The sequence below is a fragment of the Heterodontus francisci genome, chromosome 10, assembly GCF_036365525.1.
Source record: "Heterodontus francisci isolate sHetFra1 chromosome 10, sHetFra1.hap1, whole genome shotgun sequence".
In the NCBI taxonomy this organism is placed as follows: Eukaryota; Metazoa; Chordata; class Chondrichthyes; order Heterodontiformes; family Heterodontidae; genus Heterodontus; species Heterodontus francisci.
This window is the reverse complement of record NC_090380.1, coordinates 87,765,800-87,783,304: the sequence shown is the minus strand read 5'-3', so window position 1 is coordinate 87,783,304 and position 17,505 is coordinate 87,765,800. Positions and strand designations below refer to the sequence as shown.

The window sequence follows — 17,505 nt, the reverse complement described above, 5'->3', positions numbered from 1 at the left end:
TTCCGAACCATATCCCAGCACCTTCAGGTAATCTGACCTGACGGTGAAGGGGACAAAGGATCGGTCAGCCCAGTTCCCAAAGAACATGGCCTCGCTCTTGCCGTGGTTAACTTTGGCTCCCGAGGCCAGTTCGAACTGGTCGCAGATGCTCATCAGTCTGCGCACGGACAGCGGATCCGAGCAGAAGACGGCGACGTCATCCATGTACAGGGAGGTTTTGACCTGAGTGCCTCCGCTGCCTGGGATTGTCACCCCTCTTATGCTCGCATCCTTCCTAATAGACTCAGCAAAGGGTTCAATACAGCAAACAAACAAGACCGGGGACAGAGGACAGCCCTGTCTGACTCCAGATTTGATCGGGAAACTTTCAGATTCCCACCCGTTGATTGACACTGCGCTACTGATGTTTGTGTAGAGCAGTTGGATCCAATTGCAGATTCCCTCCCCAAACCCCATTTTGGAAAGCACGTCCATCATGTAGGTGTGCGATATCCTGTCAAAAGCCTTCTCCTGGTCCAGACTGATGAGGCAGGTGTCCACCCTCCTGTCCCGTACGTAGGCGATCGTATCCCTGAGTAGCGCGAGACTATCAGAGATCTTCCTGCCGGGTACAGTACAGGTCTGATCGGGGTGAATCACCAACTCCAGAGCAGACTTGACTCGATGAATGGAGTTAATCTAACAGAATATCGTAGCATGAGTGCAACATATTTATATTTCGGATCCCCAGTAGCGTTGCTAATGGGTAGTCTATAGTCTGGCACATTATAGTCATGTTCAGTGGCTAATCTGCTACTTTAAAGCCAATGCTCTAAATAAGCAATTCCAGGAAATGTTAATATTATGACCAGCTATCAATCAGAGGAAAGTTGTAACTACTTGACATAGCTGATGGCATAATTCTTTAGATTGACAGCTATGTTTCAGCTGGGGCAAGTACAACATTTGACTGGTTGTTGTGGAGTGGCTTTGAGTTTTTACGCCTGCACAGCTACGTAGTCGGGATGGAATGAACAGGAACAAAGATAAAACGGTCACAATCCCAATACACAATATTTTTCCAGAATAGCTATAAGTTGAAAATGAAATATAAGTTTAAAACAAAATAAACAGGGTAACAGGAGAGATGAAACAGCAGATGTAGGAGTTTAACACAAGCAAAAAAGTGTTCTTACAGGAACAATGTCAGTCAGAAATATGCCTCAACATGTCTTAAAAGTAAACGGTGTCATCAATTGACACCTTAGACAATGGGGAACACTGTTGTCTTTCAATTTTGTTTTACAAATTCAAAATTTAGGTTTATAAAGTCAATGAGATTGTGCATTTTATTATATTAGTTGTGCAGATAACTATTATCAAAACTTGCAACACAAATAATATTTTACACAGTAATTTTACTATACTAAAAAGGCTTACCTGGATTGGATGCAGTTAAATCCTTTTTGTCTTTTATTCCTATAATATTAGTCTTTCCTGGTAGCTGAAGGAAATACAAGTTATCTTATGAGTGGTCTTTATCAATTTTCAGTTTTTATGGACAATTTTAATGAACAAATTATAAAAAAATGCATTGAAGAAATTTATATGCATAATGCTTTTTAAAAATAGGCACCCATTTTGAGACACTTTAATATTCCAACTTTTAATTTGTTGCATTGCACAATTTTGTAAGCAGAGATGAAGAAATCAAGTAAAAGACTTTAAAAGTTAGAAAATAGGAAAGAAAGGCCAGATCTGGTGGAAGAGAGAAGTTAATGTTAAAATATAAAAGGATAGAAAGAGAAAGGGGTAGAGTAGAATCAGAGGGACAAAATAAAGCACGAGTAATTGTTTTATTTTTAAAGTAACAAAGCTATTTTTAAGGCTTAAGCAAGTTTATTACTATAATATTAATGCTTTTCAGCACCACAGTGTGAGACAAAAACACATAGAACCAGCCAACTAAGGCCTTTGGGATTTTTGTGAAACTGCTGGCAGTGCAAAGGTTAAGTCCGAAGGAAGATTTTTTATTGACATGGTCTTATATCTAGTGGAATATTACTCATGTTTCCTTTCATCTTATTGTCCTCCTATTCTCTATTCTTCCCCATTCTCTTTCTAGTGGAGACTAATTTCATTAATTTAGCCAGTCTGATATGGACTCTTAATTGTATGAATTTTGCTAAAGGTTTTACACTGGTCTGTCACTAAAGAGGAGCAATGGCAGGCTCTTTTTCAACCTCTGCCTCCTTCAAACTCTACATTAAGTGGTATCTCCCTCGATTGTGAAATCAGCTGGAACATGTCCATATTGCCTAGTTCTCTGGCAATCAATACATAAACCAGCTTGCCTTTGTACAAGTTAATTACGGTCATTTTTTATACTTACTATATTTGCTAAGCAGATTTATATGATGTGTGCTTTTCCATTTAAGATTAGAATATTAGAATATTTTTGAGCATTCACAAAAATTAAAGATTCTGGCTGTGAAATTTGATCAGGTCCAAAAACGGGCACAGAGATTGTGATTAACCAGCAGCCATTGTTTGCGATGCAGGCAGCAAACAAATGTTGTGCTGGCTGCTCATTTACATGATTGTAGCGTGCAGCCAGTGCTAAGCGTGTGATTGAGTGCTTGCATACCTGAGCAGGAAGCGCTAACTCGTGATAGGCCACCTTGAGTTCAAGCTAGCCTGCACTACTGAAAGGGGAGGTGCACTTTGGCTGGAGCAGGTGCTGGAAATGGCTGGGGAAGAATGTCCGACCTGCAAGAAGAATGACTATGGCGCAACATGGCAGAGAGGGCACCAAGATTCTCCGACTTAGCATTGGAGGCCTTGGTGTAGGACGTGGACAGGAGGAGAGTGGTCCTGTATCCACAGGGAGCCAGGTGGGCCTCCAGACACTGAAGAGTGGGACCAGATAGCCACCATGGTCAATGCTAGCAGTGTAGTCCTGAGGACCTAGATGCAGTGCCGCAAGAATTTCAATGACCTCACGAGTGATCAAGGTTAGTGAATGAATCTTCAAATGCCACACTCCACCAATTACACCACTAGCCTCACACACTGCTCATTGAACCACACGCACATCACTCACCTACCAACAATCTCCATAAATACCTAACATTCATAGCCTTACCTCACGCTCACACACTCAGCACTGCTGCAAACCTCACACCTATATCTCACAATTTGCACAGCTCTTCAACCGTGATAGCCACATCACCCAAACACAATTCACCACACTAACTGACACACTTCACTCTCTCTTACAGGACAAGGTGATATATAACAGGAGGCAACAGGAACTAACTGGTGGGGGACAGGCACAGTTGCATAGAAAGGCGGTGCTCACCATCACTGCAGTGGCCATGGCCTCTCGGTGGAGTTGAAAGCACCAAAGATGACAGTGTGTTCATGCCCAATCCTCCTCATCACACATCAGTTCCCCTCATCCAACAGTCTTTTCTGGTATACAAGCTGCTGATGGTGTAAACATGCACCTCTTGCTTTCCCACCTTTCCCTCACTGCAACCCTACCGTTGTACCATTCTCCCTTCAAATATCTAAGAACTGCCAGCTGTCCAGGCAGTGGTGGAGCAGTGAGAGTTGGAAGAGCAGGAAGACAGTGAAGAAGAAACATCCTCACTCGATCTCACAACCGCAGCCACCAGCTCAAATACTGACACTGCGCGTACTTTAGGGACGGCTTAGAGGCGGGATCTGCACATGGTGAGATACTGGGCACAAGTGGCCTGCAGCCAGGACAGAGGGAAGGTCGCACACAAATTCCATTCCAGAGAGGGCCTCCAGAGGCTCTGGAAAGAGAGAATGCAATGTATTCCCCCCTCTTTGCATACAAAACATCATTGACCTGCTTTATACAACAGTGGATATTGAACTGCGAGATGTCGGTGATACCACCTGCTCCAGGCTGGAATGAGCCTGACGCAAAGAAGTTCAAGGCCATGTTCGCATTTACAGCGGCTAACAATGCCATCCTTACCCCTGCCCTTAGGCTACAGGTAACATGTGGCAGATTTCAGTGAGCACCGCCTTAGTGAAATGAAGATGTTGCACACACTATTCCTCACTAAGATTGAGGAGAATTGCTCCCTGAAGATCCTGGGCAGATAGGGCCTCCTCCTGAAAGTCCTTCCCCCCTGCTTCCTCCCTCTTTAAGCAGCTTGCCCTCCTCTGCTCCTTCTCCCTGTCAATCTGCAGGCCAAGGATAGAAACTAGAGTACCTATGATGGCAGCATGTAGTGTGAGCAGAATCCTTGGAGTTAGAACCAAGGCCTTCACTATGTGCCACACCACTCCCTGTAGACCTCATCAACATAGCAGTAGCAATCTCCAAACACTTTTACTAACTTAGCAACTGAAGTAGAAATCAATCAGCAACTAACCTAAAAGTTGATGGCCCCTTTAAATAGAACTGTGCGAGATGAGGAGAGGGTATTAGCTGGAGCATTGCAGTTGAAAATGGCACTGCTAGAGTCAAACCAATGTTACACATTGTCTGACGTCACAATCTGCCCAGTCTGCTGGATTTAGTGAGGCCGTTTGGAGCGCGAATGGAGGTGTGGAGGCCGGAGAATAGCATTGGACATGTCTGCCTAGAAATATGATGTTGTGATGTCCGTTCCGGATTTAGTCAGCGGCAGGAGAGTTCCAAGGTGGCTCCGCCATCCCAACGCAATGGGGCTGCAATTAAAATTGCTGAACTGATAGTTAAAATACTTTTGCATGCGATTGAAAGCGATTCAATGAGGTGCTTGGAATTTTTTTTTTATTTGTTCATGGGATGTGGGCATCGCTGGCCAGGCCAGCATTTATTACCCATCCCTAATTGCCCTTGAGAAGGTGGTGGTGAGCTGCCTTCTTGAACCGCTGCAGTCCATGTGGGGTAGGTACACCCACAGTGCTAGCAGTTAGAAACAACTAAGTGGCTTGCTAGGCCATTTCAGAGGGCATGTAAGAGTCAATCACATGGCTGTGGGTCTGGAGTCACATGTAGTCCAGACCAGGTAAGGACAGCAGATTTCCTTCACTGAAGGACATTAGTGAACCAGATGGGTTTTTACAACAATTGACAATGGTTTCATGGCCATCATTAGACTAGCTTTTTAATTCCAGATTTATTAATTGAATTCAGATTCCACCTTCTGCTGTGGTGGGATTCAAACCCATGTCCCCAGAGCAATACCCTGGGTCTCTGGGTTACTAGTCCAGTGACAATATCACTACGCCACCGCCTCCCCATATAAATGGATGACAGGCGGCCCTCCCGTGCCTTCGAATTCCTGGCGATAGAAAGCTGGCAGCACTGAGCAGCCATGACTAGCACTGGATAGGGGAAGAGGGGGAGTGGAGGCCATTGTCAACCTGCTTTACTGTATGCTCTGCACAGGTAGGCATTGTGTCGGCTGGCATTACCAGATGGGCATGCGCCAAAACAACTTCATCTCTGCAAGGACAGTGCTCTGGAAGCCTACGGATCATCTGGCATGTATCTCATGCTTTGTGGATCGCCGTGGCATGATGAAGCGCCTCTGATGGAGGGAAGGCCAGGAGGCAGTTGAGCCTGCTCGTGAAGCTCCATGATGAAAGCAGCAGCAGCCTGCCATGCCAAGAAGGGCCCACCTGCGCCAGAGTGTGTACTGGACTTGAATCAACTACCTGCAAATGTCCAAGCGGCACTGACAATGAAGACTCTGGCTCTCCAGGGAGGCTGTTACCGACTTATGTGCCATGCTGCAGGACGAGTTGTGATCTATGGGATTCGGTTGTCACCCTATGCCCGTGGCCTTTAAGATCACCGTGGCACTTAACTTTTATGCATCTACATCATTCCAAGGATCCACCGGGAGCATGTATGGTGTCTCCCAGCCAGCAGCCCACCACTCCATCAAGGAGATGACTAATGCCTTGTTCAAGACGGCAAGTGACCATATGGGCTATCGGACTGACCCTGACAGTCAGGCCGAGAGGGCAATCGGATTCGGGGCCATTCTGGATTCCCCCAGGTGCAAGGTGTGATAGATTGCACACGTGTAGCCACCAAGGCTCCAACAGACCAGCCTTCATCAACAGGAAGGGCTTCCATTCCATCAATGTGCAGTTGGCCTGTAAACACTGGAAGTGTTTCCTTCAGGTTTGTGTCCGCTTCCCAGAAAGCAGCCCTGACACCTACATACGCCGACAGTTCCAAGTGCCACAGGTTTTCTGATCCCCTGGTCACTTTCAGGGGTGGATTTTCAGGGACAAGGGCTAACCATTGAAGACATGGCTACTAACACCAGTGAGGAATCTTGCACTGCCGCAGAGGAGAGGTACAACACCTGTCTTGGTTCCACCTGAGCGACCATTGAGCAGGCCAAGATGAGATTCTGGTGCCTGGATCGATCTGGTGGAGCCCTCCAAAATGCCCAGTGAGGGTCTCGCCTATTGTGTTGGTCTGCTCTGCTCTGCATAATCTAGCACTGCAGAGGAGGAAGGCCTTGAATGATGAGGACATGATTGATCACCAATCCTCAACTGATGAGGAGGACGTGAAGGAGGCTAATGAGCAGGCAGCACTGGATATTGAACCCCTTGTACCGGAGGCCAGGCACATTGAGCAATGGGCCAGGGAGGAAAGAGAGAGTCTCATATTTACCCACTTCCAGCCACCCTGATGGCCTCGCAGAGGGAAATCAATACAGACTCACTTCAATGTATTCAGTCTGTCACCTCCTTTCTATTTGGGTTCTGTGCCTAGAGCCCAGCTTAACCAGGCTTTCTGACCCATGTGAGATGCTTACCAAAGGAGGGCTGTGCCTACACTGGCAGCCCACTAAGAGAGAAGGGTGAAATCAGCATCTCACAATTAAGGCATGAAAGAATAAGCATTTTCCACAATGAATGTTAACTTTAACAACGATAAAACTTTATAAGACAAAACAAATAGCAAAGGTCAAATACCCATTAAACCCCAAGTGTGTCTAGGTGGTTTTCTTCACACGTTTAAGTGCTTCTACGAGGTCTGACCCCTGTGCTCACAACTGGGCTGGACGCAGGCTGATCGGGCTGCTCCTTGGCCTGTATTGACTTTAGCAGCTGTTCTCTGGCTGCCTGAGGCCTGGAGGGCCCCAACTGCCTGAGGGTTTTGTGCACAGGTGCAAGACTCTCATCAGGCATCATGGCTACTGGAGCTGGGCTCACTGGCAGTGTGGACTGCAGCTCCTCAGTCCCTCTCAGTGAGCCCTGAGGGGTGCCCCCAGCTGTGGAGGCCAGCCTCTCCTCCTCCCTTTCAAGGCTCACTTGAGAAAGACAAGGACCTGGAGAAGACTCTAGGCACCTCATCTTTCTCTCACCTTGCCAATGAGCTCATGGTCAAGGCAATAGTAGCCACATGGAATCCATAAAAAGGAGGTATAAAGCACTCAGCTTGGCAGAACGAAGGAGGTCGTTGACCCTCTTGCGGCATTGGACCCATTGGATCCATGTTCGGAGGGGTGACCCCACAGCTGCTTATTTGCTCTGTGATCTCCATCCAGGCTTGTTTTGTCAGGCAGGAGGATCTCTTCCTGCCATCGCTGGGATTAATACCCCCCGCTTTTTCTTTGGAGCCTGGAGGAGAATCCCGAGGGAGCTGTTGCTAAACCGTGGGACCACCCTGTTTCTTGCCTCTGCCGTAGTTCAGTATCCTTCTCCGGGGGGGGGTCGGGTGGGTGGAGTGGTCCAGGGTTTATTCCAACACCGATTTCAACAGACAACATGAAACAACAAAAGTTAGCAATGCAAGCAGGGCACCAACACCTGCTCTGGAGTCATTGGACACTGTATTTGGTGCCTTGAAGCCCACCCCCATCGCGATTTTGGCCGGGCCCTATGCCTCCATTATTATAATTGGCTGCCTGCCACGTGATTGCGATGGGCCGGCCGCACATTTCACTAAATTCAGCCCTTCATGTGCATGCTCCCAATACCTGCGTGAATGACTTTACCAAAACCATAGCCAGCACTGGAAGTATGTGTGCACAGCACAGATGCCAGTTTGGATCTGAAGCGGCACCCGTGGCACCAAAAATAATGGCATAACGCAACTAAATTTTGTGGCCTTGACCACTGACTAAACCTGAAATCCTCAATGGTTCTTCTTTCAAAAAATGTAACTTATTCCAAACTAATGAAATTAAATCCTTTGAAAAGCTATCAATTATCACATTGACATTCAACTATTAGTTTAAAAAAAAGTATGCAGATTTGAGTTCTGATTAGTTGTGAGCATTGTAGTGTCTTTTCAATGGCATAATAGGATCTGAAGATGGGGTACATCCTTTCTACCATCCAAGATTAGGTAGGTGTACCAGGAAAATCTAGGTGTAAAGGTTCACAAAAAGTTAATTCCAGATCATTGACTTGCCTTCTTATTGTCAGTGAATTGTTGAAGTGGGGCCTCAATGGGTTCACAGAGGTACAAACATTTCAATCATATACGTAAAGAATGTAATTGTAAACCATTTCCCTATTAATTTCCAGACCAGTAGAAGAAATATTTGATGTGCAGCCAAAACTAAGAGCAGTGACCATGATAAATGATGTGAAGTATATTATAGAGGTGGTTCAAATATAGGAAACAAGTAAAAGAGTTCATGTTATGAATTAAGAAATTATTCTGAAGAATGTACAACTGCAATGTTGGATTGCTTCCTGTAGCTCAATTTCTTTGTGAAAGATTCCCCAGTGTCCTTGCTCTGGCTTTGTACAGATGGAAAAAAAGAGGTTATGCTGGAAACAAACTACAAGTAATGAGTGCAGGGGAAAGAGAAACGTTAACTTAATGCTGATAAGGTCTAACTCCTCATTGTCAGGGAATGAAAGCTACCTCAGGCATATTTCTCCACCCATCACTTTGTAATACCAAGAGCCGTAGCAGTTGGTATGCCCATCTGCTCATAGCATTACGCCGCAGCTGCTGTTGGAGACATTCGGGGACAATCTCGAGCTGACACAACTATTTCACAGCTGTTGGTAATCAAAACTGTTGCAGGTGGAGAGATTACAACATAGCATATTCCGAAGTGTAATCTGATATGTAACTTGACTGCAAGTGAAACAGCTTCAAATAGGTCAGTTTGCAGCTTTATTCCAGGCTAAATTTCAAACCGAATAGCCAACTTTGGATCTCAATCAAAGAAAAAGGCAGAATTAATATAAGTGATTATATAATCCACAAAGAAAAAATAAGTACTAAAATTACAAATAAAAACAATCCAGTGTATATGCTTGAACTTACATTCTGATTTAGTAGTTTTTCCGATACTGCTACCAAAGTTATTTTTCATCAGAAATAGGCATTAAGCTTTTGAATTTGAAAACTTACAGGTTTCAATATTTAATCAGCCGATCTCCAAATTCCAGGTGTAATACCTGTCAAAGTGCACCTTTTGTAGGATTCCAGCTTTGCTAGGGAATATTGTGCTGTTATCTGCAGCCTTCAATGATGCAGAACCAAAACATTTATTCAGCATCACTGATGAAACTATGGCTAAGGTGATATAGTTATCTATCCATGAAAAATAGTTTCTTTTCATGTCGAAGCACATCCAACAAACATGCCAAGATGAAAAAGAATGAAAAAGCCTCTAGTTCTGATATAATATCAGAAGATGTCTACAAATGTGGGTGCCCCATGCACGATCTATGGGGGTCCATTGACTCTATTGGTACAGAATTTCAGTATATGAAAGAAGAAACCGTACATATGTAAACAATAAATTTAAAGGCATTTCTCTCCTGTCAGGAAGATTTTGGCTAGAGTGCTCCTCAATTCCTTTCTCTGCATTACTGCAGACTGTGGGGGAGATTTTGAGGCCTCCTGCCCAGTGGAAATAGCTGTGAAATAAATGACTAAAAGATCTGTTTTAATGACACTGGTTAGGATAAATGTTGGCCTGGGCTCCAAGAGAACTCCACCCTTCTTTCAAAAGTGCTATGGGATCTTTTACATTGACCTAAAGGGGCAGTTCAGGCCTTAGTTTAGCTTATCATCTGAAATACAGCGCTTCTGAAAATGTAGCACTCCCTCTGTATTACACACAAGCGTCAGCCTAGATCTCAGAGTGCTACAACTGAGTTATGGCTGACAAAGCAATGATTGATGTCACGAAACATGTAAGAACAGACACCCTCCGAGGATTGTGACCTTGATGTGGTGGAGAGACTTGTGCGTTCCGATAATCCTTTGAGCGATGCCGTCGAGCGCTCCTTGCTGCTGGTAGGGCCTCCCATGATGGCAAAGTCGGGGCGAGGTACCAGACAAAATGCAGTCCAAAAAGTCCTCAATGGCAGAACAGGCGAAGGAAGGCTCATCGGCTGCAAAGGTGGACGATGTCTGCAGCGGTCAGGTGGTTTGACACGTCAATGAAATCTGACCACCAACTCGTCAAAATCCTATTCCAGATGGAAAAAACAACTCCATGGACACGAGGGTCACTATCAGCCTTTCTTTTCTAGTAGAAAGTGTATCCCCCTGCTGGTTCCTTCAGCTGCTCCTCCCCAGAAAGATGGCTCTCACTGAGGGCAGTGATGCCAATTTGGAGTCTTGATAGCTCATGTGATACGATTGCAATTCTTCTTTACAGATGGTCACTCTTGAGATTATCCATGAATGTTCTAACATTCCAAGTTGCAAGATTTAAAGTTTTTTTTTGACCACGAAGATGGTAATCCCGTAGGGTGTGGTTCCCCAGCCAGGTGAAAGTTGGACAGCTTATTTTTAGGGCACATTTTCTAGCCCCCTCCCCATTTGGGGTAAGCAGAGGGTATCCTGAAAAGGACTGCTTAGTCACAGATTCTGCTGCCTAAAGACCTTTCTGCATCTGTTGCTTGTGTGCAGATTATGACGAGGGATCCCCAGCTTCACAGCTCTGTCCCCATTACCAATTCTCCAATGACAGCACCTCAAGGTCCCCATGTTAAACAAAGCCACGCGCAGGCTTCTACCAGAGTCTATTTGTCAAGTCCTGTGGCGATGGAGAATTGGCCAACAGCATCTGTGACCCAGGACACTGTACTGAGGAACTCCTGCAGCGATGTCCTGGGGCTGGAGTCATTGGCCTCTAACAACCACAACCATCCGCCTTTAGAGTCAGCATCTCACCTTTCAGTGCAAAGTGGCTGGCTCCACACAAACCTCCAACCACCATACTTCGTTTCATGTTTGCTGTCTGATAGATAAGTTGACACTGAAAATGATGTTTCAGATAAAAGGGAAATGGACATCACAAACAAATATCCTGGAGAACACAAGGAAAATACTTCAGCTATACACTTTCACTAAATTATCAAAACCAGCCTTTGGATCACCATGGAAATGGATTTTAGGATAACTTTCAGGGAAATTAGTATACAGATTTATTAGAACTTGCAGTAACTTAGCTGTCCTCTGTGAAAATGGAGTTAATTAAGTAACTGAATGGAAGACTCAGCTTGAAATGGAGAATGAAAAACAACCTATTTGGTAGCCAGTCCTTTCCAGTCGCTGGCAGCTGAATCCTACAAAACCTCTGAATGGCACCACATGTGCTGAACAGATTACAAAACAGTAACTGTTACACAGCACAAACACAATGGTAAATAAAAATTTGAATCATCAACATTCAAGCTTTTGAGATTAAGTCCAAATTGGACTCAATTGAACTGCTTCAGATTCAGAAATTGATTCCAAGCTCAGTCATAGTGTCAGGGAGATAATCAGATAACTAGCATTTGATTTAAAAAAAAGTTGATAATGAACATGAAATATAAATATGATTGAAATGTGACACATTCCTGTTCTTATTATTCATTATTCCAGGTTTATTGGGACGTGCATTATTGCAATTACAAGTTGGTTAACCAGGAACAATAGCTTCTCTCTAATTATATCTTAAGTCAACGCTTTCAAAAATAGTCTATTCATTGCAGGGTATTTCAAGAGCAAAATGATCTTCATGTTTGGGAACGGGCACGCTCTCAGTTTTTTGAACACTCCTGTGCTGGTGCTGAGTCAATTTATTTAAATATATAGCAGATGCTCCCAGCACAGTTTGAGTCTTGCGTAAGGGCATTGGGCAAGAGATGAAAAAATGAGCAAATTGTTCACTATTGACTCTTCTGACGCCCTACGTCATTTTGACAATTTCCAGTTTCCTGGTCCCAACCGCCTCCTCTTCACTATGGACGTCCAATCGCTCTACACCTCCATCCCCCACCAGGATGGTTTGAGGGCTCTCCTCTTCTTCCTGGAACAGAGGCCCAACCAGTCCCCATCCACCACCACCCTCCTCCGCCTGGCTGAACTTGTTCTCACATTGAACAACTTCTCCTTCAACTCCACGCACTTCCTTCAGGTAAAAGGTATGGGTACCCGCATGGGTCCTAGTTATGCCTGTCTTTTTGTGGGATATGTCGAGCATTCTTTGTTCCAGTCCTACTCAGGCCCCCTCCCCCAACTCTTTTTCCGGTACATTGATGACTGTATCGGTGCCGTTTCCTGCTCCTGCCCCGAACTGGAAAACTTTATCAACTTTGCTTCCAATTTCCGCCCTTCTCTCACCTTTACATGGTCCATCTCTGACACTTCCCTTCCCTTCCTCAACTTCTCTGTCTCCATCTCTGGGGATAGGTTGTCTACTAATATCCATTATAAGCCCACCGACTCCCACAGCTACCTCGACTACACTTCTTCACACCCTACCTCCTGTAAGGACTCTATTCCATTCTCCCAGTTTCTCCGTCTCCGACGCATCTGCTCTGATGATGCTACCTTCCATGACGGTGCTTCTGATATGACCTCCTTTTTCCTCAACCGAGGATTTCCCCCCATTGTGGTTGACAGGGCCCTCAACCGTGTCCGGCCCATTCCCCGCACCTCTACCCTCACCCCTTCCCCTCCCTCCCAGAACCGTGACAGGGTTCCCCTTGTCCTCACTTTTCACCCCATCAGCCTCCATATCCAAAGGATCATCCTCCGCCATTTCCGCCACCTCCAGCGTGATACCACTACCAGTCGCATCTTCCCCTCCCTTCCCCTGTCAGCATTCCGAAGGGATCGTTCCCTCCGCGACACCCTGGTCCACTCCTCCATTACCCCCACCACCTCGTCCCCGTCCCATGGCACCTTCCCCTGCAATCGCAGGAGGTGTAATACCTGCCCATTTACCTCCTCTCTCCTCACTATCCCAGGCCCCAAACACTCCTTTCAGGTGAAGCAGCGATTTACTTGTACTTCTTTCAATGTAGTATACTGTATTCGCTGCTCACAGTGTGGTCTCCTCTACATTGGGGAGACCAAGCGCAGACTGGGTGACTGCTTTGCGGAACATCTCCGCTCAGTCCGCAAGCAGGACCCTGAGCTTCCAGTTGCTTGCCATTTCAACACTCCCCCCTGCTCTCATGCTCACATCTCTGTCCTGGGATTGCTGCAGTGTTCCAGTGAACATCAACGCAAGCTCGAGGAACAGCATCTCATTTACCGATTAGGCACACTACAACCTGCCGGACTGAACATTGAGTTCAATAATTTCAGAGCATGACAGCCCCCCATTTTACTTTCATTTTTAGTCATTTTTTTCTTCCTTTTTTACATTTTTTACAATTTTTTTTTTTGCATTTATTTCATTTCATCTTAGTCTGTTCAGTTTGCTTACCCACTATTTTTTTTCAGGTTTGCACTTGCTGCTGTTCAATATTCAGTATATTAACACCTAATCTCTACTAATGCTTTGTCTTTCAACACACCATTAACATATTGTTTGCCTTTGCTCCGTGACCTTTTGGTCAGCTATGTGGCCTGGTCCAATCTAGACCTCCTTTGTTATCTCTTGCCCCACCCCCACCTCACTTGCTTATAACCTGTGACTTTTCTAATATTTGTCAGTTCCGAAGAAGGGTCACTGACCCGAAACGTTAACTCTGCTTCTCTTTCCACAGATGCTGCCAGACCTGCTAAGTGGTTCCAGCATTTCTTGTTTTTGTTCACTATTCACTGTTCACTATGGGGAACTGTGTTTGGAGTTTATTTAAATATTTTTGCATCAAATCTTAAGCCTAGTGAGGTTCACGTATGAAATCAGCTCAGAAGATTGGGGAATTGCAGTTCTGAAAGAAGCCAAGGTTGAGGCTCCTCTCCCTGTGCACTAAGGACCAGGAAATCAACCCTTTTAACCTTGAAATTAACAACTTTATGATCATAACCTAAATGTTCAGTTTGGCTTATTACTCTTTCTTCATTTGTTATGAACAAATCAAAAATTTCCTTCCCCTTTATAAGTTCTGTAACCTACTGCCTAAGAAGAGGTTCTTTACGTACTTCAATATTCTCCTGCGTACATAGGAGTATCCCCACTACAAGTTCCAGTTAACATCAGGAAAATTCAAATCTCTCATGATTATAGGAACATAGGAGTTAGCATCAATTTTATGACACTCTACAGCAGTATATCCAGCTCCATTTAGTTAATTGTGGCCTGCAACCTTTTCCCTTTTCTATCTTCAGAACAATGTGAGATTCTGAGCCATTTCCTATTACCTTTCTCCCTGCAACATGAAAATCTTCCATGATGTATGATGCCACGTAATCCTTTTCATTTTCTTTCTATCATGTCTTGCAAAATTGTCCCCCACTTATCCTCCTTTAACAAGGTTTCAATAACTTCTAGAACATCTATTGACTCCCTATTTACCACACTTCCAATTCACCCATTTCTTTTGCTCCTGACATTCAGGTGAATATATTTTAGTTCACTCTTTGCTGTATTCACATGACTCCTTCCTAATATTGGTTAACACCTTCCTGGCAAGTTCTTCCCAGCTGCTTTATTTAACCAAGAATGTGCCTCCTGGGTTTAGGTAATGACCATTCCTTGCCCCATACATGATCCCAAAGTGCGAAGAATTTGAAATCTTTCCTCCCATGCTATATGCTTATCCACATGTTACATAGCCCAATCTCTTTAACAGGTCTATTGATTGACACAGGAAATGATTCTGAACTACAATGAATGTAATTTGTTTAAACTTGAGAGTTTGCTTGAAAGGCCTAAAATTCCCTTTGTTTGATCACTATTTTACACAAATAATTATCCTGACACTGGATGCTGGTGACTTGATACTATCATAATAAAAGCAAAATACTGCTGGAAATCTGAAATAAAAACAGAAAGTGTTACAAATACTCAGCAGGTCTGGCAGCATCTGTGGAAAGAGGGTAAGTTAAAGTTTCAGTTCAGTGACATTTCATCAGAACCAGCAAAAGGAGCAAGTGAAAAAGGGGAGGGAGGAAGAAGAACAAAAGGGAAGGTTTGTGATAGGACAGAAGGCAGGAGAGATTAAATGACAACGATGCCACAGAACAAAGGCAAATGGAGTGCTAATAGCTGTAGTAAAAGACAAAGCATAAGTCTGTAACTTGATGCTGTCAACTTGGCATAATTGGTAGCTTGGTTGCTTCTAAGGCAGAAAATTGTGAGCTCAAGCTCAACTCCAGAAAAACACAAAGGACCAAATTTTGCAGTGCCATGGTATCGAACCGTTATTTGGCTTGACCTTGCACATTTAGGAATTTGCATTTTTTTGCATGGCAAGTTGTTGGAGGTGCAAGCTGATAACAGCACAGCGAGGAATCTGGGACATGAGTGAACAGGGCAAGCAGCTGTACATCTTCCTAACCAATCAGATTGTAGGATTGTGAAAGGAACAGCACAAGGACTGGGAAGGGAGTGTAAATTAAGAGTAAATTAATTCAAAGTCAAATCAGGAGCAGAAAGAGAAATTAAGGGTGGGATTTTTATTTGATTGAGAGTGCGGGATCGGGTGCGGCTAGTTGCTTAAGACCACCCCTTGGATGCCTACTGGTTTCCCGATGCAAAACCACCATGCCCCAAGTTTAAAAGGCTGCAATGTGAGCCGGAAGAGGAAACCTGCCCAAGCTGCTTAAATAGCCAGTTAAGCCTCCTAATGAGCTTGTTGTCAGCTCGTTCAGGGCCAGTTTTCTTTTTAAGGTGTGGAATCCATGCAGGGTCTCAACCACGACGAAGAGGAGGAGGCGGTGACACACAGGAAGCAAGCTGGAATGATGGGTCAGCAGTAAGAGGCACCATGGAAGAGGAAAGGCTCAGAGAAGAGCCTCATCCACAGCCAACCAGTTATACACAGGAAGAATTATCTTTCCTATCTCTGCACTCTTGATAAGGGAATTTTGGTGGAGTGGTGGGGGACGGACCCTTCTGCTTATGGGTCTTAGGGGGTTCGGGAAGACTCCACATTCCAATAGAAAGAGAAGGGCATAAGAGGAAATAGGATCAAACTACTCTGAGCAGCATTTGCAGGAGCAGAGACAGTGCCCTGGGCAACAGGGGTGCAGGATTGAGGAACGAAGGGCTGGAAGGCAATGGAGGCAAGACCCTCAGCATAGGGTCCACCATCAAAGGAGAAGCTGCCTGGATATGGTGGAGCCTCAGCATCACAGAACGCTTTGCCTGTCCAGGCAGATGGTTGCTGGCCTGAATGCCCTCATTGAGGGTCATCTGAGGGTTAGCAGGAAACATTGCCAATGGCCTTCCCATGGCTCTAAGAGTCACAGTGGCCTTGCACTTTCCTGCAACTGGCTTCTTCCAAGCAGCGGCAGCAGACATTGGTTGCATCTGACGGGCAGCAGCACATCACTGCATCACAGAGGTGTTGGATCCTCTGTTCGAGAGCGCAGGGGATTACTTGAATTCAAGATGGATGGCAACACTCAAGCTCAAAGGGCAGTGGGATTGCCTCCTTCATGGATACCCTCAAGTGCAGGGGATCATCAACTGCATCCATGTGGCCATAAAGGCACCACCAGCCAGAGAGATTCCTCAATAGGAAAGGATTCTACTCCTCAAACACCAAGCTGCCGCGAAGCGCTTTATGCAGGTGTGTGCAGGTGCCGCAGCTCTTTGTGAAGCTATCAGAGATCCTTGGATGGCTGTTAGCAGATAAGACTTACCTCTTGTAGAGATGGCTGCTGATTCCAATGCATTTCCCTGCCACGGAGGCTGAGAGACACTGCAATCAATACCACCTGAGCACAAGAGGCATTATTGAACAGGCCATCGTGATGAGGCTCAGGTGCTTTGACCGGTCAGGTGACACCTCCAGTACACTCCATCAAGGGTCTCGCGCATCATGGTTGGCTGGTGAGCCCTCCATTACATGACCCTCTGCAGAGGTGTGGACCTTGAGGAGGGAGAAGCAGTGGAATGGCACAGTTCTCAGAGGAGGAAGCAGAGGACGATGAGAAGGCTGAAGGAAAACTGGAGTGTGGTCCCCATGCCCTACAGGGATACTGCCGTGGCAGGCTCAAGAGGTGACGTACTCATCAGGATGGCAGGGACACTAAGGCGACTCTGATGCACAGACTTTGAACCTGCACGAGACTCAGTCAGAAGGATAATTGGAGTGGAGAGTCTCCTTCATCTGAGTAAAAGCAAGCATCAGTTCCTAGCAAAAGTCAGCAAC

The 17,505-nt window shown here is 45.3% G+C and overlaps 1 protein-coding gene across 14 annotated transcripts in view; it reads right to left on the bottom strand.

Annotated features, from left to right (window-relative positions):
- The window catches only part of LOC137374607 (fibronectin type III domain-containing protein 1-like), a 323,625-nt gene that overhangs the window by 221,802 nt on the left and 84,318 nt on the right, over nucleotides 1-17,505 (bottom strand). For all 14 annotated transcript variants that reach the window (XM_068040959.1, XM_068040964.1, XM_068040968.1 and 11 more), the window contains exon 7: nucleotides 1,420-1,483. In XM_068040959.1, coding sequence (XP_067897060.1) covers nucleotides 1,420-1,483 — 64 coding nt within the window. The remainder of the gene's footprint in view (nucleotides 1-1,419; nucleotides 1,484-17,505) is intronic.